This window comes from Bombus pyrosoma, linkage group LG9, assembly GCF_014825855.1.
Source record: "Bombus pyrosoma isolate SC7728 linkage group LG9, ASM1482585v1, whole genome shotgun sequence".
Classification (NCBI taxonomy): domain Eukaryota; kingdom Metazoa; phylum Arthropoda; class Insecta; order Hymenoptera; family Apidae; genus Bombus; species Bombus pyrosoma.
The window spans coordinates 509,212-535,522 of record NC_057778.1 but is presented as its reverse complement, the minus strand read 5'-3'; the positions used below and the strand labels follow the sequence as shown (position 1 = coordinate 535,522).

Here is a 26,311-nt window from a genome sequence, read left to right as displayed (position 1 = left end):
ATTTGATAAATTGTACATTATAAGCAGGAAAAAAACAGATTTATAATAAAATAATTAGAAAATGAAAGTAGCGTAAACGATTCAGTTTCTTCCAAATGTCTAAACAATTTTGTTCACACAAAGTAGGTGTTTTAATAATCGTGGCCAGTATTATACATAATAATTAATAAAAATATAAATACTGATCATATATATATGTGCGTATAATATTATATTATCGTGTTACAGCGATGAGAAATCACCGGAATTCCGTCGGGATGACCATGATGAATTCAACAAAGCAGGTGAATAAGGTGAAACCGAATGTGAATCGAGCGACGAATGACAGTTTGTCCAGTCCAAATCAACCGTACAATCAGAGGTATTCGTTTTAATTTAGATCTAATCCTCTCTTTAATGTGTACAACATGGACGTGCATCGTCCTTGCATTCGCTCTTCATTGTTCGCATTTTTTAATCACTTGCCATAAATATTTCATTACACATTAACAAACAGCGTGCGAATTTCACTACTGAGAATTAATTACACCTTAACTATTGAACTCATCGATCGAAAAGAAAAAGAATTAATGTTGCTGTAATTTTATTTTCAAATTTTGTTTCACCGCAAAATTATCCTGTGTTTATATATTTTACGTTAAAATGTAATTCTTGTGCACTCAAAGTTTGATTAGACGTGGTCACTATATATACATACAAGCATAATTATATAAAGTGTGATTTAATATATTCGGTTGTTATATAGTAACGAAGCATATGTACACAATTACAACAGCAGTTCGTGGTGAATTTTTCCTGGTGACTTCTCTGTCTGCATCTAAGCACTCTCACTATTGTACGAACTTTACGGTTGATCCTGTTTCTCCTCTATTTGCACGAGTAGAACGACTCGAGCTTTTATTTCCACACAATTTTCTTAAGCTGTATACAATGGGTTATTCAAACTGTACATCGTTTAGTTCACTCTTAATACGTAAGTCGAACAAAATTCATCGTTGTATATACATCGTAAGATGTTTGTTTTTAATCGTTAAAAAGATCACATATATTTTGCAATACCATCCTGAAATCATTCTAAATCATGTACTTTGAATAACCTAATGGAACGTCGAAGCAATTACTCGAAACGATTCATCTCACAAAATATAAGAACACTACTCTGTTAAACGAATCTTCGATGAAATATTTTATCTTTACAGAGTGCACTACGCTGTCTGACACAGTATTCTTTCAACGATATATTTGCATCTATTTTCCTTTAATCAGCATGTTTTTAAAAGTTATCCAACATAAGTGACGATAAATATTCTATTATTACTATTCTCGGTAGAGAACTTCCATGCGATCCAGAATCATCTTCATGAATTCAAGTAAACTTGCAACAGGTTACATATTGTACGATCAGTTTTGTTCATTGTTTAGTTTCCTGCGATTAATTTTATCGAAACAGTATATTCTGAAACTGTTCTGCGGTTCCGGAACGGAACTTTTCTGCGGGAATTTCTATCAATAAAAGGCGCTGTACAACGTAAATTCATTAAAAATAGACATTCCCTGTTTTCCCCTTATCCTTCTAGCAACACGCAAAAGTTCGTGATGACTACGAACTAGCAGTATATTGGGTCCATGTATCGTAACAAACTGTGACATGCAGAATTAGAGGTATAATTTTTACAGTTGGTGGAAGACATCCTTTTAATTGATGATCTATTTCCTAGCATACGTAGCTCGAAAAATAAAACGAGGACAAAGCCAATATAGTATCGTTTTAGCAGAGCTTTTCGTTGTAGCGAGATTATGTATTTCTTTGTAATTAATTTTTAATTTAATTAATATCGTAATACCGTAACAACTTCCGTCACACAAATTGTTGCTCATACCGAAGAAAGCTCAGGATAATAGATTTACTTAGAGATATCTTTGCGAAATCTAATATTCCTCGTGGTAAAAAAATAAATAATTATTGTTAGAGTTACACGATGTAATACTCAGGTATTCAATATTTTCTTTTCCATTTATTTTCTCTCTTTTATTCGATGGCTCACGAAAGTATTATATCGCATGTTAACAAGTTGATAGCAGCCCATGAAATATAAATTCTTCCTTTTCCTACGCGATATCCAATGACCAGCTTTTACCTGTTATGGTAGGACCGCTGTCTGTGCTTTTATAATTTTGTATATGTACAGCTGAAACGTGAGAAATCCCTATATGATGAAATCCGCTTGTTTGCACCACACTTATTGTGTTGATCATTGTTTAGAACGAGGACAACGAATTTATCCTAGTATTTATTTTTTTTCTATGAATAGACTGCAATTATATCCATTCCTCACATTTGTTTGATCAATATAGAATAGATGTCAAACTTTATCAAAGCAGATACTTTCTATAGAGGAAGGTACATAATTCTTACATTTATATATTTTTCATTTTTTAATGTTATTGATCCAGAAATGAATCATTTTATCGTACATGACGTTTTAAAGAAAAAAAGAAAAGAAGAAAAGAAATCAAATGTTCGAAATTTTCAAATTTCATAACCAATCATGAAAATCATTATGTATTGTCATTGCTATTTATAAATGAACTTTTTCATTCTTGTTTCCTTATCGTTATGATTTAACGTTATTCGATGGCGAACGAAGAAAAGAGCGTCTACAAATCGACGAATCCAACGTTTCAAATGCCTTCTGATTCCAGATCGCAAGAGGAGTCCGCATACCCTGGCTACCATCTCGCCTACGAAGTCAAAAAGCTCATGTACGCTTCTTTTGTTACGTTAACTGTCACTTGAGCGCGCTGTTCTTTCTTCTACACTATACGTTTGATTGTATATATTTGCAATATAGAAATCTGCTTGCCATGATTGCATGCGAATGCTTATGTTGCTGCGTATTTCGGTCATTTTCCTCTTCTAATTATCTTCTTTATGTAAAAATTAAATATTTGTTTGACGATCAGAACCTTCTCCAAGCTTTCTCTTCCATGCGATTTCGTAGTTACTTTTGCTTTGTTTATTTCGCTTTATTCTCTGCTACATTTTCATTCTTTACCGATAAACTATCAATTAAATTGCTACAGGCATGAAAAATATCTGCCATTATAATGAATTTCATGAATTAATCTGCATGAGTATATGAATACTTACAGCAAACTGAAACTTTTGTTTCATCTTAAAAGATGGCAACGAGTCCGAAGAAATTGCGTTGTAAATGATCCAATTTACAATTTTAAAGCATAATCGATTCAGCGATAATTAGATTTTCGTGTAACTTAACTTCGCTAATTTCTTTCAATTAATTAATAACTAAAGACAGAGATTTATTTATGTCCAATAATCCGTAGTAAATTGCAATGAAATTAACACAGCCCATTTTATCAATTAGTCCAGAGTATCTTGAGAGTATTTTAAGGTTGAATGTGTCCAATTTTTCGTTCGTTGTCGGTTATGATGTAATTAATGTACTTACTAATTCTATTATATCACGCATGATTATCTGGCAATTTGTATACTAGATACAGGAAGGCATTTATTTGCGACGTAAGATATTGCAATAATCAAAATAGTTTTGCTGTTTAAGATACACACGCTCATTAACTGTCATGACATTTTGCGATTTCTGAATGAGAATTTTTCGTTAAATAAGAAAATATATATATGAAACAACTACTTTAGAGACATAAGTTGGCAATTAATGAGTTAATTTGTTAGGGGAAACATAATAAAATAATTAAGGAAAACAAAGGATAAGTAGTTATATAACTATACTGCTTACTTAAGCTATAGTTTCAACTAGTATTCATTCGCTTGAGTATTTCAGGACTATTAGCTTTAATAGGATAGAATAGAATACAGCTAAAGAGCTGAAGTAAAGCTAAAAACACAAAAAATTAGTCACGAAAAATGTTATTACATCTACTTGCGCGTATTATATAAATCTAGTATTTTACTAGTATTTATTTTGTTATTTAATCGAGTAAAAATGAACTGCGATTTCTGTATAGTAAAAGTGAAAATTATATTTTTAGGCCGACGAGCAGAGCCTCGGGCGGTACGAACGTGAATAACAACGGTGGTCTTCAAGTCGGAATAGCCGACGATCAGGCGAAGGACTTCGATTTCGAAAAGACCGAAATGAAGTACGATTCAACGGGTATGTTCCACTGGAGTCCATCCCGTAACCTCGAAGACTGCATACTGGATCGTAATCAGGCGGCGATGACAGTTCTAAATGGACATGTCGTTGTTTGCCTATTCGCCGATCCCGACTCGCCTCTCATCGGACTGAGAAACCTTGTCATGCCATTACGAGCTTCCAATTTTCATTACCACGAGCTTAAACACGTAGTAATAGTTGGGTCTGTGGATTACATCCGCCGCGAGTGGAAGATGTTGCAGAATCTACCAAAGATTTCGGTGTTAAACGTAAGAAATCTTTCACAATCATCCAATTTCTTTTTTGATTATTACTAACTATTAATTACTTTTTTATTATTATAATATAAATCTTCTTCAATTATTCAATTTCTTTCTTTTGCTACACTATAACATAAATCTTCGATTATTTAGATTGTTTTTTTATTATACTTTAAATAAATATCTCTGCATAGTTTATTTGCATTTTGTTTGTGCCACTTTGAAAATAAAAATTTTCCGCTTTACTAGAATTTATGAATTTGCGAACTTTTGTATGTTTACAACATATAGACTCAAATGTGGGATTGTAATTATTTATCCTGTTTATTTATTGCATAAATTTATCCTGTATATTCATTATATTTACTATAGTCTATGTAAGGTGAATTTGTGTTATAAACCAATATAAGATCAAACGTTTCGAACTAATATAATTCTTTTTAACAACAATATATTATAAAAGAAGAAAGAAGTGCCCGAATTTAAGAATGAGCATTTGGAATGTAATTACGTGTACTGTGGCAGGGTTCACCATTAAGCAGAGCAGATCTGCGTGCCGTTAACGTGAATCTGTGCGACATGTGTTGTATCCTGTCGGCTAAAGTGCCTAGCAACGATGACCCCACCCTCGCCGACAAGGAAGCCATCCTCGCGTCCCTTAATATCAAAGCTATGACATTCGACGACACCATTGGAGTGCTCAGCCAAGGTTCGTAATATCCTCTCAATATAAAGCTCGTGTTTTAATGAATTTTCGAGTTGAACGACTGCCTATATCTTATCCTGTACATTTCATTAAATATTAAGTGGCAATTCCAGCAAATAATGAGCAAGGTAATTTGACCGCAGTTGGCAGCCCAATCGTTTTGCAGCGACGGGGATCAGTTTATGGAGCAAACGTGCCAATGATAACAGGTACACCATACTTACTATTTTATATGAACATCACACGAAAAGAATGCGAATCTATTTTTGTCGATCTTCTGACTTTCACGTCACTTGGTAGCTATGTAAAAATATTTTAACGTAGAATTGTTGAAAAGAAAAATAATGCGACAGATTCGACGACACAAGCTGTTTCGAAATAGATAACACAATGTTCGGAAATAGATTCACAAAAGAATTGTTTCGCAAGAAACGAATAATATTAGTTTAATTTGATTGATATTAGTCTGCGTAACTTATGTTATTAATGTTTTTTAAATGTCCAAGAAGCTGACAAAAACACATATTTAATCACAAAATCAAGTGCAAACATAGTTTCCATGTGCAATTAGTTGGCAATACATAGAATTTTGAAGTTGCTTTTTAATGAAAGATGAAAAATATGTCTCAGCTGAAATCTTTATAAGAATTTACTTATTGTTTTTCTGATTGATTTATTATCACTGAGGAAGTTAATACGCCATTTATATTTTCGTGTTTTTGTTAACAGAACTCGTAAATGATAGCAACGTGCAGTTCCTTGACCAGGACGACGACGATGATCCGGACACAGAACTGTACCTTACTCAACCGTTTGCTTGCGGTACTGCCTTTGCCGTCAGCGTATTAGATTCATTAATGTCGACGGTTAGTAGCATTCTATGATTATAATATTAATATTTGACTAAAGACCTTACTGTGGCGTTGTATAAATGTTAACTACTAATATATAATTACTAATAAATTATACGAATTTTTCTGTAAATATAAATTAGACGATCGTGATAGCGTCAGTTAATGATTTATCACTCTATTGTCATTTATTTTATTATTCTTTAGGAAGAAGCTTCAACTTCGTAACTTATATCTTTATATTAATCGTAATACTTGCTTTTATTTCTGTGACAGACGTACTTTAACCAGAACGCGCTGACTTTAATTCGATCTCTAATCACTGGTGGAGCAACGCCTGAGTTAGAGTTAATTCTCGCTGAAGGAGCAGGTTTACGAGGAGGTTATAGGTAAATCGGATAAAGTTTGACACATACATCCTTCTTCACGACTCACGGGATACTTGCTAATTTTAAACATAATAATTTTAAACATAAACTCTTCTAAGTACGCAATCCGTAACCAAGATTATAGTTACAGTGGTTGCGTGCTCTGACGAATGAAACACCCGAGGACCGAAATATACATATACTCATAGGAATCTGCATATTTAATTGTTAGAACATGCACTCATTATAACCATTTACAGACGATAATGTAAAAATGTTTCATACTATTTTAATGATACCTTTACCAATGCCAAGTGTTTTTACTAATACCAGTGTCAATAAAAATGTATCATATTTCGAATAATGCACAATTGACTTATTTATTTGTTTACAGTACACCTGATAGTCTGGCAAATAGAGATCGATGTCGAGTAGGTCAAATCGCGTTGTACGACGGGCCATTGGCTCAATATGGCGAAGGAGGCAAGTACGGTGACCTCTTTGTCGCAGCATTAAAGTCGTATGGAATGCTGTGCATTGGTCTGTACAGGTACAGGTATCGGACTTTTTTCCTTCTCTCGATGGTATTTATTGGATTACTCTACACAGAATATACGCATATATTATATATATCTTTTTCTCTGAGAATCTTTCATCTTGCTGCTGTGATTATACTGCCATTGATTATTCTCTTACTATATCATTCTTGTACTTACTATATAACTTTTAATTTTTTGCCGCACACTTTTGCATTTTGCGTTTTCGCGTCACGAAAAAAAAAAAAGAAACGACGATCGTAAGTTGCCTTCATCCAACAAATACCCATCATTTTTTATGATTGTCTCTTTGTATCACTTGTTTGTTTAGTGTTTAGTTATTGTTGCCAGCGTTTAGTTTAGTTTTAGTTTTAGTTCTATAGTTTTAGTTTTAATCGTACATATGTGTATATACATATAAATATTTAGCTTAGATTCGTAAGTTGTCTCGAAAGCTATGAATATTCCACACGGCTGACTTGTAACTGAATTTTAGGTTTCGAGATACCAGCTCATCGTGCGATGCTTCCTCTAAACGATACGTCATTACAAATCCTCCAGATGACTTCACTTTATTGCCTACAGATCAGGTACGAAGGGCTTTCATGTCTATTACTCGATATCACTCGATTATACTATTCGATTGATTATTATTTTAATTATTTCCGATTAAGATATAAAAGTTTAATAAAAAATTCGGAAGTTTGAACGTCCGAAAATTTGTAGATTTGAATGTTTGAAAATTCGATTCTTTTCTCTTATCTTCTACATTCGCACAACATAATCATGTTATTATTTGATTTTAATTTATAATGATAACATTATTATTTTAATGATAATATTATCTTTTTACTGAATAACCTGCAGGTTTTCGTGCTGATGCAATTCGATCCAGGTCTGGAATACAAGCCGAGCAGAGGAGCTCGGGGAAAGGATGACGCCTCCTGACTGTTGCTGTGTAGCGCCCTCACAGACGGACCTTATTCCTACATATAATTACGCAAAGGAAACGCATCATGCCGCCCGTCGTCCCTACTGAATTGACTTGTAGTCTTCATTGCCTGGCATTACGATACGATGCCCTCAACGAATTAATCGCAAAACCCCGTCCATAGAGCGAATCATCAACACGTCCGTTTTTTCTGCTGGTTATGTGTCGCCAGTGATATATTTCGTCAATACTCGTATAGCTGAATTCGGTTTCCCTCTAATAGTGTCCGCAGATTTCTCTGTTCCTTGTTATTTATCGCTAACGTGATTTATTTTCACATCGTGACCGGAAACATTTCTACGTTGAGGCTTGGTTGTGTAATAAATAAAAGAAGGAATACAACATCAAGTGATAAATGAAGAAGAAAAGAAAGAAGAAGAAGCGAAGGAAGAAGAAGAAGATAGGATAAGGATAAAAATCTGCCAAGGGAAATAAAAAAAAGGGAAGAGAAACGGCAAAGGGATACCGGGATACGGTATGATGAAACACGGTCCGAGGGTAGCTACACGTTAAGCTTCTTAAATCTTCGTAAGACATGAAATTATTAATCGTCTTCGATGTTGAAGGCCGCATAAGGACTGAACGGGCTTATTCTGAAGCGTAAAACGGTGTGTGACTATAATTCCACGCCCTACGCTTTCAGCAGAATACAGAAGTACAGAAGAAAACAAGCAAAAAAAAGAAGATAAGAAATAATACTTAAAAAACAAATGCGAAGCAAAACAGCTTAACTATAAACGCTTGAGAACATCTTCAAGGCTGATCGCTGAGGAATTGTAATCGCCTTCGCGTCTTAACGTATACCATCGCTGTAGCTCATTCAGGATATGTAAATAGGTACAGAACAGGTGAATATGTTGTCATTCGACGGTAAACTATAAAAACAAAAACAAAAAAAGAAAAAAAGAAGCGGAACGAGGAGGAAAGAGGAAGATATAGAAGATATGAAACAATTGATTGAGATATAACTGCACTGACAGGACCGTTTTGGTTCCTTTCATGTAGATACATTGTTCACTTTGCAAGACAGTCGTGTGTTCGTCTCCTGTATCGTGATTTTGTATCTTGCCTTGTGAGCAAATGGAAATATGTATACATATATGTACATGTATCTGTATATGCGTATGTACAGGGTGATAACTGCAACTAGAACAGATCGTAGCTCTTACTTGGAAAATCAAAGGATACCGACGATAGGGATACATGATTTCACTTTTCTTATGGTTACGTACTTTCTTTGCAAATGTGCCTCTATGTTTTCTATATTAAACGACTGTCTTAATTAACTTGCGAATAAGAAACCATATTCTTATTCCATAAACGAAGTAGTTTAAATGACACACTTCTCACGTTACGATGTGATTCGTAACTTCCTATGTATTGTGCAGCTAAAAGTTAGTATCATATTTAATGGTATGAATTTTCATCAGGAAAGTGAAATGTCTAGATTATTTATACGTACACGAGTAATACATAGATCTAGCAATTTATTTAAAGGCGTTTGCGACATATTAATTCGTACATGTGAAATAATAGAAACGATTAATACGAAGCACTGTATTTTATATTTGTATTCAATGGAACAGGTATAAGTGAATGTGTAGATATACGTCACGATATTTCTTCACTTCCTTCTTCTTTCTATGTATTATGATATTCTCTTGTTTTCACTTTATATTTGATTAAGAAAAGGGCTATAATCTGTCATAGGTGTAACAGTCACTCTGTACGTTCAGTTTTAGACTGAACAGTTTGCAGACGATAACGTGCATCGTTATGACAACAGATAGGTGCGAACAGGAGTGCAGGATTACGTGTAAACTTTACCTTGAGTGTCTTCTTTTGCGGCTAACGATATAAAAAATCTCAATCAAGCACTTTGTACAGATTCTATACATAAACGCGTATGCATGCGTGGATGTATGTATGTATGTCTGTATGTATGTATATATGTATGCATGTATGTATGTATGTATATGTGTGAATATATAATAATTTAACGATAAAAGAAAAAAAAACACCCTTTTTCCACACAACTTGAGTATTAATCGACTATGTATCGATACGACTATATATACATTATAGATATATATGCACATATATATGTATACATAGACACTCTCTTTTATATATTTTTGTGAAACTACACGAGTGTGTACATACGAACGTACATATGTGTACATACATCCATAGACGTATACACGTATGTATGTACGTATATATGTCTGTATGCATGTATATGTATATATATGTATGTATGTAAAGAAGCAAAAAAAAAACAAAGACGGATCAAATAAGGTATACATACATAAAACAAAGGAAGGAAATACACAGATACACCTATACACAAATACTTCTTCCTTGCTCTTTCCCCCGCTCCGCCCCTCCCTTTTTTCTGTCACTAACCATGACTGAAACACGCACACGTAATGATACACATACGATACGTACGAGTGCATGTATATGGCAACACAATCACAAAAAAGATGTGGTATGGATTCACAGACACAAACATACACACGCGGATACGCGCGCATCCTTTCTTTCTGTCTCACATGCGTGCGCGCGCGTGCACGCGCGTAACACACAGATAAGGGAAATACACACGAGAGAAAAGAAAAGCGATTATCACATTGATGAAAATGATGCATATACGTGGGAAGAAAGAAGAGTACGAAGCGGAATGAAAAAAAAAAAGGGAAAGGAAACCAGGGGAAACGATTCGCGCGTGCGGAAGTATGACGAGTGCAAAAACAAAGGATGAAGGTATCGCGTGATCCGACCAAATACGATATACGCTGAAAATATATAAAAAAAAAAAAAACATCAGGTTACCGTGCTCGATCGTTCAATGAAAAATCAGACTAACCATTAATCGATTAAAAAAGAGAAATATATGTGCAAATGGGACGAAGCGGTTCGATTATTATCGGGGACAAGAGAAAACACAAAGTAGCTGTGGTAGACGCTGCCGTGTATCGCGATTACGAGTCGCCGCCGCCACCGCCATTGCTACTGTTTGCAATATCCATATGCACTATTCACTGCCACTGCAGTTCGTGTTATATCGTTGTATATAACTTTCTATATATGGCTCGATTAAGGCGAGAAGGGCCGGTGAGGCGTGCGAATCGGATAGCTTGATCGATGTATAAATGATAATACTAAACAATGTGCAGCATCAGCCGCAATAAGTGTCATTCGTTGCTCCTGATTTCCAAATATCTTTTTTCACTCTTTTTTTTCTATTACTTTAGTATACGTAGATCTGCGAGAAAACGCCGATCAATTTCTATGTTTTATTAATGTGGAATTAATGCGTTATTTTTATCGATTGCGAATGTAATGTTAAGGATTATAACAGGGATGAGCACTGTTACTGTTACTGACACGCTTTCAGCTTTCTTTGTATTTTGATAGATCAAACGATAAAACCTATCCTAGTATATATATATATATATATATATATATATATATATATACCTTTGGTTATTTGGTTTGTTCGATGTGAAAATTGAGTCAGTGAACGTTTAGTGGACGAAACTTTTTTTATTTTGAGTATCCACTGTTAAAGCAGTAGAAGAGGACTTTTTATTTAAGAAATTAACGACACACGAATTCATTAATTCACAATTTTTACACACGTAATTCGTTATTTTATATTAATTATAAAAATATGAATGCTAGATACGTTTATTTTCTAATTTGTATACAAATTCATTTTATTCGCTATCGTGAAACATGATAAAATTAAAGCAATTGAAATTATAATTTTAACAAAACTTCAGAACAGTATTTGTAGAAAATCAAATGGCGGAGATTGAAAGAAGCTGGAAGTGAGTCAAAAGAGTAAATAGTTAGGAGAGCGAAAGAGAATCGCGTTTACATTTGAACAATTACAAAAATTCATTTGTGCGTTATCGTTCTCCGCTGAATGGACTATCCTGTATTTTCTTTCTCTTTTTCTTTTTATCTTCGAGGAATCCTTCGATAACGAAAGCTCTGATTGGATATATAATTATAAACGAATCGCTTAATTTTTCATCAGCATATTGATGAAAATACGTGCGAAGGAAAGAACGAAAATCGAAAGACAGTTTAGTGTTACTTATTTGATTTCGTAAAATTCGATTTCTCGAGGAGCGTCAGTGTTTTAAGAAACGAGTTTAAGACACGCACTTTAGAAAAATAAACGAAACAAATTACAATTCGTAATCGAATGAATATTGTTTTGGGGAGAAACGTTTGTTCACAGCAGTCAATTTTTCATACTAATTGTTTGAGGAAGTTAGCGGCTTGTAGAATCGCGTTAAATCAAGATGGAGGACTCTCGGTGACCCTGCCTCGCCTTGATGCGATTATATACGAAACAAAAGTTTGCGCGTTAGATTTTGTGGAAATCGTTCGTTAAGTGATTAAAAAAAAAGAAAAAAAAATGAAATTTGTCGGAGCCTTGTGTAGAGTTTTAGATGATTGGTCGAGATTTGCGTCGCGTGGGTTTAGCCAGGCAGATGAATTTTACTTGTCGAACGAGTGAACATCCTTCCGAATTTTGACTTTCCTTTCTTATTTCTTTTTCTTTTTGTTTCTTCTTTATTAATTATAAAATACGGCCGTTAATTTTAGTTTGACCTTTCACGTACGAAATATATTAGAAAAATAGACAATTGTTATTTTAGATATTACACGATTCACTCTTACAAGGTAGGAACTCGTGCCTGGCTGCTCACGAGATACAAATTATTCATGCACTCTCTTTAATAATTAAATCATGCACCGATTCAATCGATATCATCACCCGTAATCGTATTTTCGTGCGTCGCACGGATACACGTGGCGCATTTGTGTGTATGTGAGACGTGTGTATCTAAACGAAGTATATATAATTAACGTTAAAAAAGAACCTAAAAAAATGTGAAAAAAACAGGAGGGAAAAAGAAGAGGAATAAAAACAAATCGAACAAAATACCAAAAATGATTTGAAATATATATATGGGAATTATAAAATGTATAAAGAGAAGAAAAAAAGAAAATTAAGGCGCGCTGAGCGTACGCCACCTTCGATGCCTCATTGACCTCATCTAATGCTTTTTTATCTGTACATTTACAATTTGTGTACCAATGAGGAACGTTGTTTAATCATGTTGTTGATGTTATTGTTAAAGAATGAGATTCAATATTGTACATAACTATATATTCATTATAATTGATGATATAAATAATTATATACATAAAAGTAAGTTTTGGTGTTTCTTTATATCCACTGTGTTGTGACGTATGAAATTTACCTTATTATAATTAATACAAGAGAGAAAATATATATATACAAACCGTGTAGTGTACACTTTTTAACAACATATATTGTTTGAAGTATTTTAACATCTTTTAATATCTAAATGGGAGACGAAAAATCCTGACATTATTCTTAAACTTCGTATAAAAATACAGGAGGATTGAAGAATAACATAATGGGAGGTAGATTTTGCACAGACAAATTTCAAGAGTGAAATAAATTTGACTTGTATGGAATTATGAATTCTTTTAAATTTATGTACCTATTGTTTTTAACTTTTTCTTATATAAATTACGTTCTAACTATTTTTTTTATAACAGGTACACAATTAGCAGTGAATAGATACAAAAATGAAACACAATTTGGTATCAAGTTTTATTTATTTCAATAACGATAATTATTCTTACAATAAAAATAATTACAACCTTAGATCTCTGCATTAAATGTAAAACTAAGCTTTTGTCTGATAATTTGGCTATCGATGATTAGTGCTGACTGTCGAATAACGTCTTCATTAAATCTTGTTTATTAATATTAATTTTATTTTAAGAGATAAGAACTATGTAGCTATTACTGTTTATTAATACCTTATCTGTACAATAATAGAATAATTTTTTTACGACGAACATCAGCAACTAAATACCCATTTCAAAATTTAGAATGAACGAAATATGTGTAATCATAGCTATGTTTTAGTTACACGAAATAAAGTAAGTACTAGATAATCTTTGCTCGTCCTGTACCAACAATCGTTCTTCTAATATTCCTCGTACTTCCACGAGGCAAATTAAAGCCGTGTCAATACAGAACTATAAAAACCACCTTGATTATTCCTACTTTTATTATTATTTAAGCTTCAAGGAGCATCAATAGGATGATTCGTATTAATAATATCTTTTTCAAATAGGGAATGAATTCTATTAAATTAGTTAATACGCGTGTAATTCATTTTCTAACAAAGTATCAAGTTTATATGAATGTTAAATTATAAAAATTCAGAAACCACCAAATCATTTCTACCGCATTATTTAAGCTTCCAGAACGATGGAATCATTCGTATTAATAAAATTTTCCTGTAATATTTTTAATTAAATAATTCTCTACTAAATTAAGCAAATGTTTATTCGAGTTAGTCAAAGTAAAACTGCGAAATGTTAAAAAAAACGCCACCGTGATTATGCCTACCGCCTTATACGAATGAGTTGCATGGAATTGGTCGATATCACCAATTTTCGGAGCTACCTTTCGCTGTGCTCGCCGCTTACTTTCCAAGTTAGCGACTAATGTTGGTGCGTTGTGTCTCTGATGCCTACAGTGAATAGAAGTTCTAATGTCCGTTATGTCGATTCAGTCTGATCAAATTTTGTTTCTTTAACCAGCTACGTGGTCGTACAATTCTAGCAAAGCGTCCATTATTCTGTCTCTGTATTGAGGTACATCTTCTACCTGCTTGCAAACCAAAGGCGTTCTATCTACATATAGAATGTTCTCCAAAAGTTCTGGTTCGGCTGAGAAGTATTTGCTAGCGGCTCGAGGTTCTAATAACATGATTGGAATGTTTAAGACACCGTGTGTGATACACATGACTCGTAAATCTTCGATGGATGCGGAAAAATCGGTCCAAGGGAAGATGGTGGAAATGTCCAAACCAGCTTCTTCCAGAACTTTCGCCATTGACTCGTGGTAGATCTTGAATAATTCTTCGCTGTGTTTTTCGCGCAGTTCCCGCGTTGTTGTGAACTGAAGGAAACATAGGATATCGTGGGCTGGAGGATTGTATCTGCAACAATAATATTTAATATGCAATTTAATTTAAGAAGAGAGAAACAGGTATTTGAAAAAAGAGAAGAAAGAAATTGTTGTGTTAAGAGATTTAATTTTCGAACGAAGTGCGATATTTTAGTATAATAGGAAGATAATGAAGTTGCGTGTAAGAATTACAATTAATTTTAGATCAGCCCTTTTTACGTTTATTGGTATTGGTATTGGCTGTAAATATTTTTTTTTTACTTTAAGCATGCACAAATATGATGAACCTTTTAACGAACTTCACCCGAACGTTCTTATACATTTTGCAAGTGTGAGTTATGAATTGTGACACTTTCTTATTTATCCAAACTAGGTATATTAATGTTTGTCATACTTTGATCTAGTTTTATTTGCGTTTCAATTTATATGAATCACTGTTGACCACTTGAATCACTATATGAAGTTATGGTAATCAATTTCATAATATGCATCGACATGCAGAGAAGATCAGAAATATTATCTTTTTTTTTATTTACCTTGGACTTTGATAAATAAATTTATGAAAGTATGCCCTTTATTTTGTTAATTTTCTGTCTGAGTAATAAAATTTAGAATTTAAAAAGTGGAATTGTAATCAACACCCGAGAGATTCATATATGAAAATTAATTTATCAATCAGAAATAATATATACTGATACATTACAAATGATTAGAATAATATATTATTCATTGTATTATATACAGTAGCTGCAAAAAGTATTTATAATTTATCCACGACTACATTTATTATTACATCTGTATACTAATAAATTCTTAATAAAAATTTTGAATCTAATTTAAGGAAAGAAAGATAGATATTTAAGAAAAGTAGGAGAAAGAAATTGATGCGTTAAGATTTGATTCTTGTATGTAAAAATACTCTGCTTAAAGATACTAACTAACATTAACTTAAAAAGAAATTTCATCTACGAATACCTTTTGCAACCACTGTATTAAATCCTTTGCTTTATTTTTTATAAAAATATATCTCTGGATTACCTTGCAAGTTGAAAGTCGATAAGACAGCACTCCGCAGGCTTCTCGTCGATGTCATATTTAAACAAGATGTTATTCGCCCAAAGATCTCCGTGGCATAGTACATTCTTGTGTTTCATCGATGGCAGCAATTTATTCGCATGATCGACGCACAAGTCAGTAACCTTTGTGCTAAACGTCTTCTTCTGATCCTCATCCAAGTTTGGTATCAAGTCTATCAAGGAAACGATGCCTTTTACAGCAGCGTCGAACATTGCTTTAGCTCTGCCATCCGTCAAAGGCCAAAGTGTCTCTTGCATGCAATGAGAGAACTCGTCGTGCAGACTCTTCTGGTACAATTCTTCGAAAATCAAAGACTTCGCGTGAAATCTTGCCAGAGTTTTCATCAAAGTTTTGCAGTGTTCGAAATCAAACGGTTTATATTTATCGGGCATTTCGTAGCCACTGTGGGCCATATCTTCTAGGACAATTATGTCATCTTCTAAACCAAGGAAACACTCTGGAATATATCTTTTATCCAGACCATCTAACACCTCCGGGAAAACTGTCGTATAAAGAGCAACTTCCTTCTTGAATGTACCATATTGTTGGATAAAATCGTACTGCGGACTTGTTATTGGCGGCGGTAGTTTCGTGAAGAAATTGATATTCTTTGTTTCTAGTGGCGATTGCGGCGAGGCTACGGTAGCTTTTAAAGTAAAGTATTGGCCCATGAAACCGTTTACCTCGTCTATAGGGATTACCTCGTAAGTTATCAGCGAGAAATCCTCCATCGAGTCCTTGTGAAGTTTTTTACGAATTATCTCGAAACATTCTTCGTCTTTGAGAATCTTCTGTGTGCTTGGATTGCGCATTTCTTCTTCAACTTCTCCGAAGAGTATTTATTGAACGTGGAGTTCTGATATTTTCGTTGCTTGACTTTTTAAAAAATTCTTAATTTATTCTTAAGCTTCTCTGAAATTCGAAGACCAAGGTAGATCTTTTATAAATCTGTAGATTTATCGAAAGTAGCTTCTTGATATCTTCGTCGATCGATTTCTCCAAAATTCTTCCTCGATATCCCCGATTCTTTTATTCTCGATGTATTTCTTGATTTATCCCAGTTCTTCCAATATTCTTAAGCTTCTCTGAAACTACCTCTAACTAAGCTCGTCGAACGTAGAGCTTTTGAATACCTTCGTTTCTCGGCAGCTCCGAAGATACGGAAGTTTCCTCCTACTTCTTCCTTTTATACCTACGCGACGAATGGCTTGGTTTTACAGTTGTTTACGGTAAAATGCCCGCGAATATAATTAACGTCCGCGACGTTAGATACGGCGCTGATATATGAGCAGAAAATGGAATGTAGCTTACGAGGAACAAAATCAAAGAGCACGAAGTTCTCTGACAATGGTTCGTGCTCTGGAGGATGTCTGCTTGGTATGTAATTCCGTTCAAGATCAAGATACCTTTATATATTGACGAAGAATCGCGTCACGTGTACGTTACGTACGATAAATAATAGCGCGTACTCGTGTCGCGCTATTTTCTCCTTTATTGGCTCTGATTGAGGCTAATATTAGACACGTTACAACAAGACATGTCCTGCATAAACGCGTGTAAATGGATCTGATGGCTCCTTATTGACACTATTCGTGTAGATCGATACGGGACGACAGCGCGTACAAGGAGAGGAAACAGTTTGATAATGTTGAAACGATGAGACAGTGTACTCGGTTTTCGTTCTGATTATTAAATAGATATATAGCTGAGCATGGTCACGTGTTTCGACAACATCAGCAGACAGTCACGTTTCGCACGTGACGATCATCTAGTCAAGTACCTTGCTGCTCTCTACTCTTTGAATTGCTCTTCTGTACAGAACCCAAAGATTTTCTTTCGAATGAATTTTTAATAGATTGCTGAGTAAGGATACAAAGATCGGATTATATCCGTTTGATCTAAATCTGATCTCTATATTTGATCTAAATTGAGTATGTATGTTTATTTTTAAACGGAGCAGGTGGTTCATTTTTAAATATGATATTATATGGAATTATTGTATAATAATAAAGGATAATATTTCTTTAAGCAAATATTTTAGAAAATGATATTTATTATCCAAAAGAAATGGACACGGTGTCGTCCTGTTTGTACATTAATTATTGAATTAATGCAAATATGAAATATTGCATAATATAACGAATACAATGATCTTGTATGATACAATAATTTTATTTAATATTATGTTTTTCAATAGTAATGATATTTGATTATATTCATTTGAAACTTCGTTTCAATCTGCATAGTTTGGTGTTTCAGCCTACTGATGTATAATTTATTTTAGGATATTTGCACAGTAGCATACGCTTTTCTCTTAAAGCCAATTCTATTTTGCGAATTCTTTGTTATTTTTGTATAAACAAACTACAAAGTCTCTTTCAGTGATATTTTGCACTTGTGTTTTTGCAATATTTATACTTTGAAACACAAATAATAAAAGTTACAGTTAGCGTAAAATGTTGCTTGAAAATAGATTTTCATGATTGCAGTCATTCTGCTTGTTTTACTTTGCAAACATAGCGATTCGATGAAGCTTAGCTGTTTACATTCATTGAATTTTCAAATATTTTTCAGTCGGTTAGTTGAAAGCATCAGTAAATTGTCAAACGCCTGATGCAATTTTTTCGAGTTCTATTCGCTTAGTAACATAAATTTTTATGTGCATTCGTTAAAAAGATAAGTTATAACATTCCTCCGCTAATTTCTTAGAACCACTTGGTTTAGAGTAAAGATAAAGGTTCTCTTATTTATGTTGACATTTTTACGTATATAAGTCACGTAACATTTTTTTACACACTATATTTTCCATACGATACTGAAATTGAGAGAAATATAATTTTCTATTTGATTTATATTAAATTCGTATTTTATTTACTTAGTACAATAAGATTGGATGGTTTTTCATTAATTTGCTTTAATTTACATAAACTCGAACACGCACATAGATTTAAGTAAAATCAAATTAAAATCATTTACTCAATCGCGATAACTGTTATTACAATTAATAACATTAATTTTTATATTGATTTATATTCATTTATATATATATATAGCTTAATAAAATGTCGATTTTATAAAGACATATCGTTTTTAAAATTTATCTTAAATTTTGCTCTGAATCTTTTTTAAATTTGTGTTTTCATATTAACACGTGGGTATTTATGCTTCATATTAACACGTGGAAGTGCAGCTGGCGTACAGGGCACTTTATAAAACGTTTATTCTTCAACTCGTACATTCAAGTGCTATATGATTACTTCGAATCACTGAATGACTCGTGCTGAAAATAAATACGAGAAAATAACAAATAATAAGTACGAGTCTATAGTTCGAATAGCGTGAATAGTCACCTTAAATATATAACTAGTAATAATGTTGGTCTCATTAAATATGTTTAATTTGTATCTTTTAATTTGTATCAGGCTTTATCAAAACAATTTTTTTTATTTGGAAAGAATAAAAGTTATGAAAACTTTCTTCGTTTATGAGCTAAAGCGAAGATTGGATTTTTATGGATTGAGGATTAGGACAATTACGATGATAATGAAATTTCCAATCGTCAAATAACAAAGATTGATGTATCTCAATGTTGTTAATACTGACACATACGAATCTGTAAACTCGATATGAACGAATACGTGGCAAGTTTTCATCTCTGGAATTTCCTAAACTCAATTCACGATCAAAAAAATAAACGCAACGAATGAGTATGAATGAAAGAACGAGGCTATATTTTGAGATGCTTGGCCAATCTTTACTTTAGCTCATAAACGAAGAAAGTGTTCATAATTTTTGTTCTTTCCAAATAAAAAAAAATTCTAAAATGTTTCTCAACTTATACATGATAATATCCCGCTGGGGTTAGCCATCCACATGTTATTTAGCAATTAAGTTTGAAAAATTTACAAAATGTCCAGCTAGACAAATTATAAAGTACAAATTAAATAATAATAAAAAAAACTTACGATTCGACATGTATTCGATTTTAGAAGAAACCTTGGATTTCGCCATTAGTTTCATCTAACTTATACTCGGGTTATAGGTTTGCGCAGTTTTAATACGCTGTTACGTTGGCGAATTAGCCTTTTAACAGACGTATCGAGTGATGTAAGTTTTTGTTCAGAGTCAGGGACGATTTAGTCGAGTTTTCCGAAGCTGTGCCGCCTATTGCCAGTGAATATTATTACTGAAAAAACTGACACACAATTCCTGTTCATTGAAATCACCCGAGTGATTTCTTAAGATGAATGCCAGCAATTTTCCGCTTGACATTACTAGTTGGTCTTAGTTGAATTTAGTAGTAGTCTTTATTCCATTAATCATGGAAACGAGTGTCTATTAATCCGACCTTTTCAAGTCTTACGAAAGCACAATTGCTTTACACTAACTTCGTTAGTTAATTATATTTATTTCTGTCAGTCAGTTACCGATAAATTTCATGTTAATGACCTATACGATAGTATGTAGAAGCAACCTATAAGAAGGAAATACGTGGAAAACTTTCAACTTTTAAACATCTCCAAGTAATTCGAAAATATCAGGTTCCATAAAATTACACCGAATTCGCGACTTGTGCAAGTGGTTGGTATCATACAAATTATAATATTTCAAGTAATATCAATATGATTCAACTACTTTGTAAATAGTTATTGTAAATACTACTACTTTGTAAATAGATATTTTAGAACATTAGACATATTGTTTATGGAACATAATAATGAAGACTGTTTAATAATTTAAATTAGAAAATACATTGAAAATATATTACCTATAATTGATATAGATGAATTTAAATGTGCAATTTCTTTCAATATGCCACGAATACGTTGATTTCAAAAGTTACAGTTTATTAATTTATAATAGTTTATTAGTAATATCATATTAGTAATAACTCATTGAACATATAATAGACTTATAAGATGAGTGTACTTCGTACTAATATTAACGTGAAACATGCAAATGAGTAACTTGGTTTGAACGAATTGTACTGTTACGTATCATAGTTATGTCTCATAAATCTTTGTCTCGTGATAACAATGCTTAGAATGTGGAGGGAGAATAGAACAGACATGAAGTGGCGAGCGTATAAATAGGCAAAAAGTTACTCGCATTTACTACTTTACGTTATTACGTAATATTTCATATTTGAAATGTTTCTTTTTTACTTTTATTCTTTTTTTCGTTTTTGTAATAGGATTTACAAATTTTGAAGCGTTATAAATATAAGACGGCCTTTAAAGTTTTATTTCAAGTAGTAATTACAAACTAAATTAAATTCAATGTAGTACAAGAAATTTTCTCGTTCGTATGCTTGTCACTGTATAATTTTTCGAATATTCGTATTTGAAATATCGATGACGCGAAAAGATAAAAGCAATCACTGGTGCCGATGTTATGTCCTACTCTTTTTTTTTTTTTTTTACGTGGGGAAATCCTCGTGGACACCCCGCCGTTCTTTTAGGAAGTGGCGGGGTAATGTCGGACTCTTACCGACTAAAACCCTACGGTGGCTTATCTAACGCTTAACAGGAGTGCCCTGGGACCTCTTTCAAAATGTTTTACTAGGAAATAGTAAATGAAACGGTTGGTAACTGGAAAAACAGCAAGCATGCGACTTATCGTTTGTAGATAACACCATGTGGTAAATTAGCGACGAGGTATGGAATAGACGCGATATTCAGTGCTTTTTCGTGTCTACGTTTTGAGGGTTATCCTGCCCTCTATACGGCGGTAAGGAACATTCTAGTTTTCTACTACGTCGGTATTTCAGAATCTGAGACGCAAGGTTCCGATTAATGTCACATCAAGCAAGTCTATTCTTATTCTACTGAATCGATAACGTCGCATGTGACATGAGATCATGAGGTACGAAAAAGAACCGCGTGTTTAGTCTATGATGATTTTTTATCGATAGTTAAAATTTGTTGATTTTATTCAGAGATAATAGCTGAGTTCACTAAACATCGGTGCAAACATGGGTATAATAACCTAATAACACTTCTAAAATTCACCAAAAATGTAATATCACCAAAATGTAGACACGATAAAATTAGGCTGTAATGTAATAGTGTTTTGCAATAAATATGGCTACCAGACAGAAAGCTCCAAAGTACCGAAAAACAAAAAAACGAAGGCCATCATACGTCGATCCGGTTTTAGAAGAGGAAAGAGCCAAAAGAGTCGCAAAGATACAAGCGAAGAGACAAACAACAATAGACGAAGTTAAACTTTCGTTGGAGAGAAGAAGAAATAATAAAATAGCCATACAAAATGCACGTACTGATAAAAGGGAAAGGGAGGAACAGAAAGCGATTAGAGATGCCCACAAAACAGGAAGTGAAAAGATTATGTTACAGGTTTTGAGCATATTACTACATGCTATTATTTAGACGAATCATTGCACTATAGCGTAAAGTTTTATTTCATCGAAACTAATATCACTTTTAATGCTGTATCGTAACGTTGTATCGTAATGCTGATAATTAAAAAGTATTATTTTTTTATCAAGATATTTTTACATTAAGAGGATTACCTTAGGTTTGAGTAATATACATAGGATATAATTCAAAATAACGAATATAAATATGAATATAATCAAACGAGGATTCAATAAATAATTCGACAGGAACGTGCCTGTAAGATTTTATAATTATTATTATCCCAACTTTTTAATGAACTTTCACATATATTTATCTTCTTGTTATGAAATATTCCGTCAAATATGCCGTAATGAATTTTGAATTTTCTCACAGAAAATATCCTAGTTTGCGCTGCGCTTATTTATTATATTTATTCATTAAAATAGACGAAAATACCTTCGATGTACATAGTTAGCAATGGAAAAATGTATTATCTACAGAAAGTATAAATCTGTAATATTATTACATTATTATTTATTATTACACTGAATAAAGCTTGCGTATAAAATTTTAACGATAATTATAATACTGCCAAGAAAAGTTACATAGAATGCTTATGTTTGTCTCGTTACAGATTCGTGATGACTTAAGCCAAATCGCTGAGACTGGTATAAGGTGTGTATACACGTCCATGATAATACCAGAGAAAATAAAATACGACGGCCGATCAATTTTGTCGATCAAAGGCGTTAGATATAGATTGAAAAATAATTTACATATGGTTGGTTGGGGAAAAGAAGCGGTGACGATGAGTGCGGCGTTCGAACGAGTCGTAGGCAAACACTTGAAGAAAGGTTGGATGGTGGTGCCACGAAAATCAATTTTCATGATGTGGAGCTATCCGGAAGCGTTCCCTCCCTTAGATAGTCGTATTTCGTACGTTGAAGCTGGAACTGATGGACAACCAGACGAAAAGTCCGTGATACAAACTAGAAGAATTCTAAATTATTGTAAGAAATTGAAGAAAAAAGATTTGCTGATTGTCATGCTCTCGCAAGGAATAGATGATCTTCTTTGTCTGCCGCGAGAAACTATCACGTTGAGGGAAAAGCTCAGGGTATTGAACAGATTGAAAGCTGCAGACGCTACTCCGGAAGAGATAAATACCGTGAGAAACAAGCTTTCTGCGATTAGAGGCAAGAAAAATAAAAACTTATCTATTGTTTATGACAGTGGAGATCTACGCAAACTCATATTTCTATGATCATAGTTACATAAAGATTAATATTCATTTTAATATCAATTGTAGAATTAAATGTATATTGATTAGTGTTAATTCTAGAATAAAATATATGTGCAGTAGATAATAGCATGTAAGTTACAAAATTTTAAACATCTAACTGTTAAATATCTTCCTACCTAAGAAGCTCTGAAAGAAGAAAGAAATGTCTGAAAATGTGGCCAATGTATATCTAAACTATCTTTTCATTCTTTAATCAAACGCAGAAAGATTTAATAACAATATTCTCGAAACCTCATACACAATTTATAAAGATAATTTCAATACATATATAAATATATATACGTAAAAATAATTGCAATAATTTTAGGAGGCGATTTAGCCCGGATGGCCTACCCAGCGAGAGTTATAACTCTAATCACGTCAGACGTTTCCGCCGAGCCGATGTCCCAACTCTCAGGTGGACCATGCGTGTATGATCCAAAAGGCGAGAAAGCTCTCGCTGTGCTAGAAAAATACAAACTTTTGGATAGAATATCCTTAAGCGTGCGAGACTTGATAGAAGAAACAGTTCCATGGGTGATGGCCGCTGATAAGCAATTGGACGCGGATAAACATTACAAGTTTGTTCATAGATACGTGATAGCCTGTAACGCGGACGCCATGGAGTGTATGGCTACGGAAGCGTTCAAGAAAGGCTTGTTTCCAGTGAAACTGAATTCAACCTGTTTAGGGGATATCCAAGAATTCGCTCGTGAATACGTTAAAATGACATCGTTGATGATTTTGGCTGTTGAGGGAAAAATTAATAAATTGGAGATGTTCCTAGAGATGAGAGACAGTCCTATTTGTCCTCTAACCGATGAAAAGGTGCAGGAAATATTCCCTGCGAAAGACAAATGGGGTTTGGGAATATGCCTTCTGTTGGGAGGGCGACCAACTGTTAATCTTTGCTCCAAACCTGGACAAGGTGGACCAAATCAGGAGTTAGCGCTATATTTCTCGTTATATTGGTATTTGCGTACGCAGCAGTATCCAATTTTAAGAGAGTACACTGTTTGGTTCTTGGGTGGCAGCTCCTACGGGAAAGATGGCAATACTGAAGCAGTTGGCGCGTTTGGATATAACAGCTTGGCCACCAATGTTTATCCAGAATTTGAGAAAGCACAAAGTATGTATCAAAGCGCGCACACAAAGTGGTGGAAACTTAAGGAGGAGAGACGCTTCGAAAGTAAAATAGCGGTAAATTGGTTGTTTTATATATCACATAGTTTAAAGTTCGAGATTTATGTCGATATTCGACATGGGGGATTTTAAAATATATGATTTAAATATTTTAGGTATCAGTGGATTTATAGCACAATGTAGCCAATTTTTAATTAATTTAATATTTCAAAACAACGAAGTTTCAATGTCATACACGCGTAGTATCGTTAATGTTCGTTAATAAGCACTTGGTCTTGTTTTTTAAATTTACTGTTTAATTAACATTAAGCATTTACGTTGATCTACAATCTATTTTGATTCAGAAGAAAAAATACAGTATTAAAACTTAGATTACTTATTTCGTGTACGTTCTGTGTAAATATAGAGATAAATACAGAATCTTTGGTCGAATATGATTTGAGATCGATTTCAATTTCACGTATTAAGAAGAGTTTACATTTTCTTGTTTATAGTATCATCTTGAAGAAAATGCTTAATAATTTGAAAGTTTTAAAACATTTTCTACATATGACAAATTAATTTCCACTATTTCTTTACAGGAAGCGCGAAAAGAAATGCTGGAACTGGAAGGTGTAAGAAACAAATACGCCGCAATTTTACCTGGTCGTGTTTTAGCTGAAAACAATACAAATTTATTCTTCTTAAGTATTAACGGTGAAGACGAATTATTAGAATTAAAAACTGGAAATTATTATACATTCACAAACGTTGGAGATCTTCATATCATACGAATCGCTCGCTTCCAATGTATCTGCGACGGCGTTTGTCATGGACATCAAGAAAAGGTGTGCGCTGATATGGAATGTCCAGTTTATCAATCGTTGTCAGCCGAGGCGCATTCGAAATTTCAATATTGTTGCCGTCTTGATCAACGAAAACAAGATTCCTGACTTTTCATATCTCCAGGAAGTTCATTATGGCTTTATATTTATTGTAAGTATAGATTGCTTAACTACTTAAAAAAATATATATTTAGCAGTATTTACATTTATATTCATTACAATATACATAATATTTTTTGTAATTAAATGGTTGAACAGTCTGGGCACGCTACTTGTAAGTTAATGGTCGTGGAATTAATCATGGAATTAGTATCGAAAAACACAGAACCAAGGAGTCCTCGAAACAATTCAGTCGATTGGAAACGATATTGTCAAGTAAAATGTTTCGAAAAATGTTCTACAATGAATCGAATATGACTGATTAAAAGTAACGTGAAAATTAGTGAAGTTATTATGGAAGAATAAACGTACAATATTTTACAATGTTCTGAACCATTATCAGTAATCACTATATATCAGAAACGAAATTCTGTTGTACCTACGTAATTGACTTTAGAAAAAAAGATTATATTTTATAGAATAAAAATAGTAAAAATTGGTACAGCTTTAAAAATTACTTTAATGGTAGTGGCCAGTTTTTAATATTCAGTTAGTGTTACTACAAAAATTACTAGCGCTAGGATGGTATGCTTATCACGGCACAGATGAAATA

At 33.3% G+C, this 26,311-nt stretch overlaps 3 protein-coding genes across 42 annotated transcripts in view; 2 read left to right on the top strand and 1 right to left on the bottom strand.

Moving 5' to 3' along the window:
- LOC122571227 (calcium-activated potassium channel slowpoke) overlaps positions 1-13,112 on the top strand; it is a 105,551-nt gene extending 92,439 nt beyond the window's left edge. For 26 of the 40 annotated variants that reach the window (XM_043734699.1, XM_043734718.1, XM_043734722.1 and 23 more), the window contains 10 exons: positions 229-361; positions 2,704-2,763; positions 4,033-4,429; positions 4,946-5,129; positions 5,240-5,335; positions 5,856-5,992; positions 6,254-6,366; positions 6,740-6,901; positions 7,378-7,471; positions 7,749-13,112. In XM_043734699.1, coding sequence (XP_043590634.1) covers positions 229-361; positions 2,704-2,763; positions 4,033-4,429; positions 4,946-5,129; positions 5,240-5,335; positions 5,856-5,992; positions 6,254-6,366; positions 6,740-6,901; positions 7,378-7,471; positions 7,749-7,829 — 1,457 coding nt within the window. In that variant the 3' untranslated portion in view covers positions 7,830-13,112. The remainder of the gene's footprint in view (positions 1-228; positions 362-2,703; positions 2,764-4,032; positions 4,430-4,945; positions 5,130-5,239; positions 5,336-5,855; positions 5,993-6,253; positions 6,367-6,739; positions 6,902-7,377; positions 7,472-7,748) is intronic. The other 14 variants (XM_043734707.1, XM_043734738.1, XM_043734733.1 and 11 more) reach the window with 4 other exon arrangements.
- Positions 13,113-13,526: 414 nt separating this feature from the next.
- On the bottom strand, positions 13,527-17,383 carry LOC122571231. Its single transcript, XM_043734745.1, has 2 exons — positions 15,953-17,383; positions 13,527-14,945 (listed from the first exon to the last, which is right to left on the bottom strand). The coding sequence occupies exons 1-2, from the start codon at positions 16,801-16,803 to the stop codon at positions 14,537-14,539; spliced, it is 1,260 nt and encodes a 419-aa protein (XP_043590680.1). The 5' UTR covers positions 16,804-17,383; the 3' UTR covers positions 13,527-14,536.
- Positions 17,384-22,074: 4,691 nt separating this feature from the next.
- LOC122570501 (glycerate kinase-like) lies at positions 22,075-25,707 on the top strand. The gene is made up of 4 exons (XM_043732883.1): positions 22,075-22,347; positions 22,985-23,546; positions 23,961-24,832; positions 25,357-25,707. The coding sequence occupies exons 1-4, from the start codon at positions 22,075-22,077 to the stop codon at positions 25,705-25,707; spliced, it is 2,058 nt and encodes a 685-aa protein (XP_043588818.1).
- The last annotated feature ends 604 nt before the right edge of the window (positions 25,708-26,311 follow it).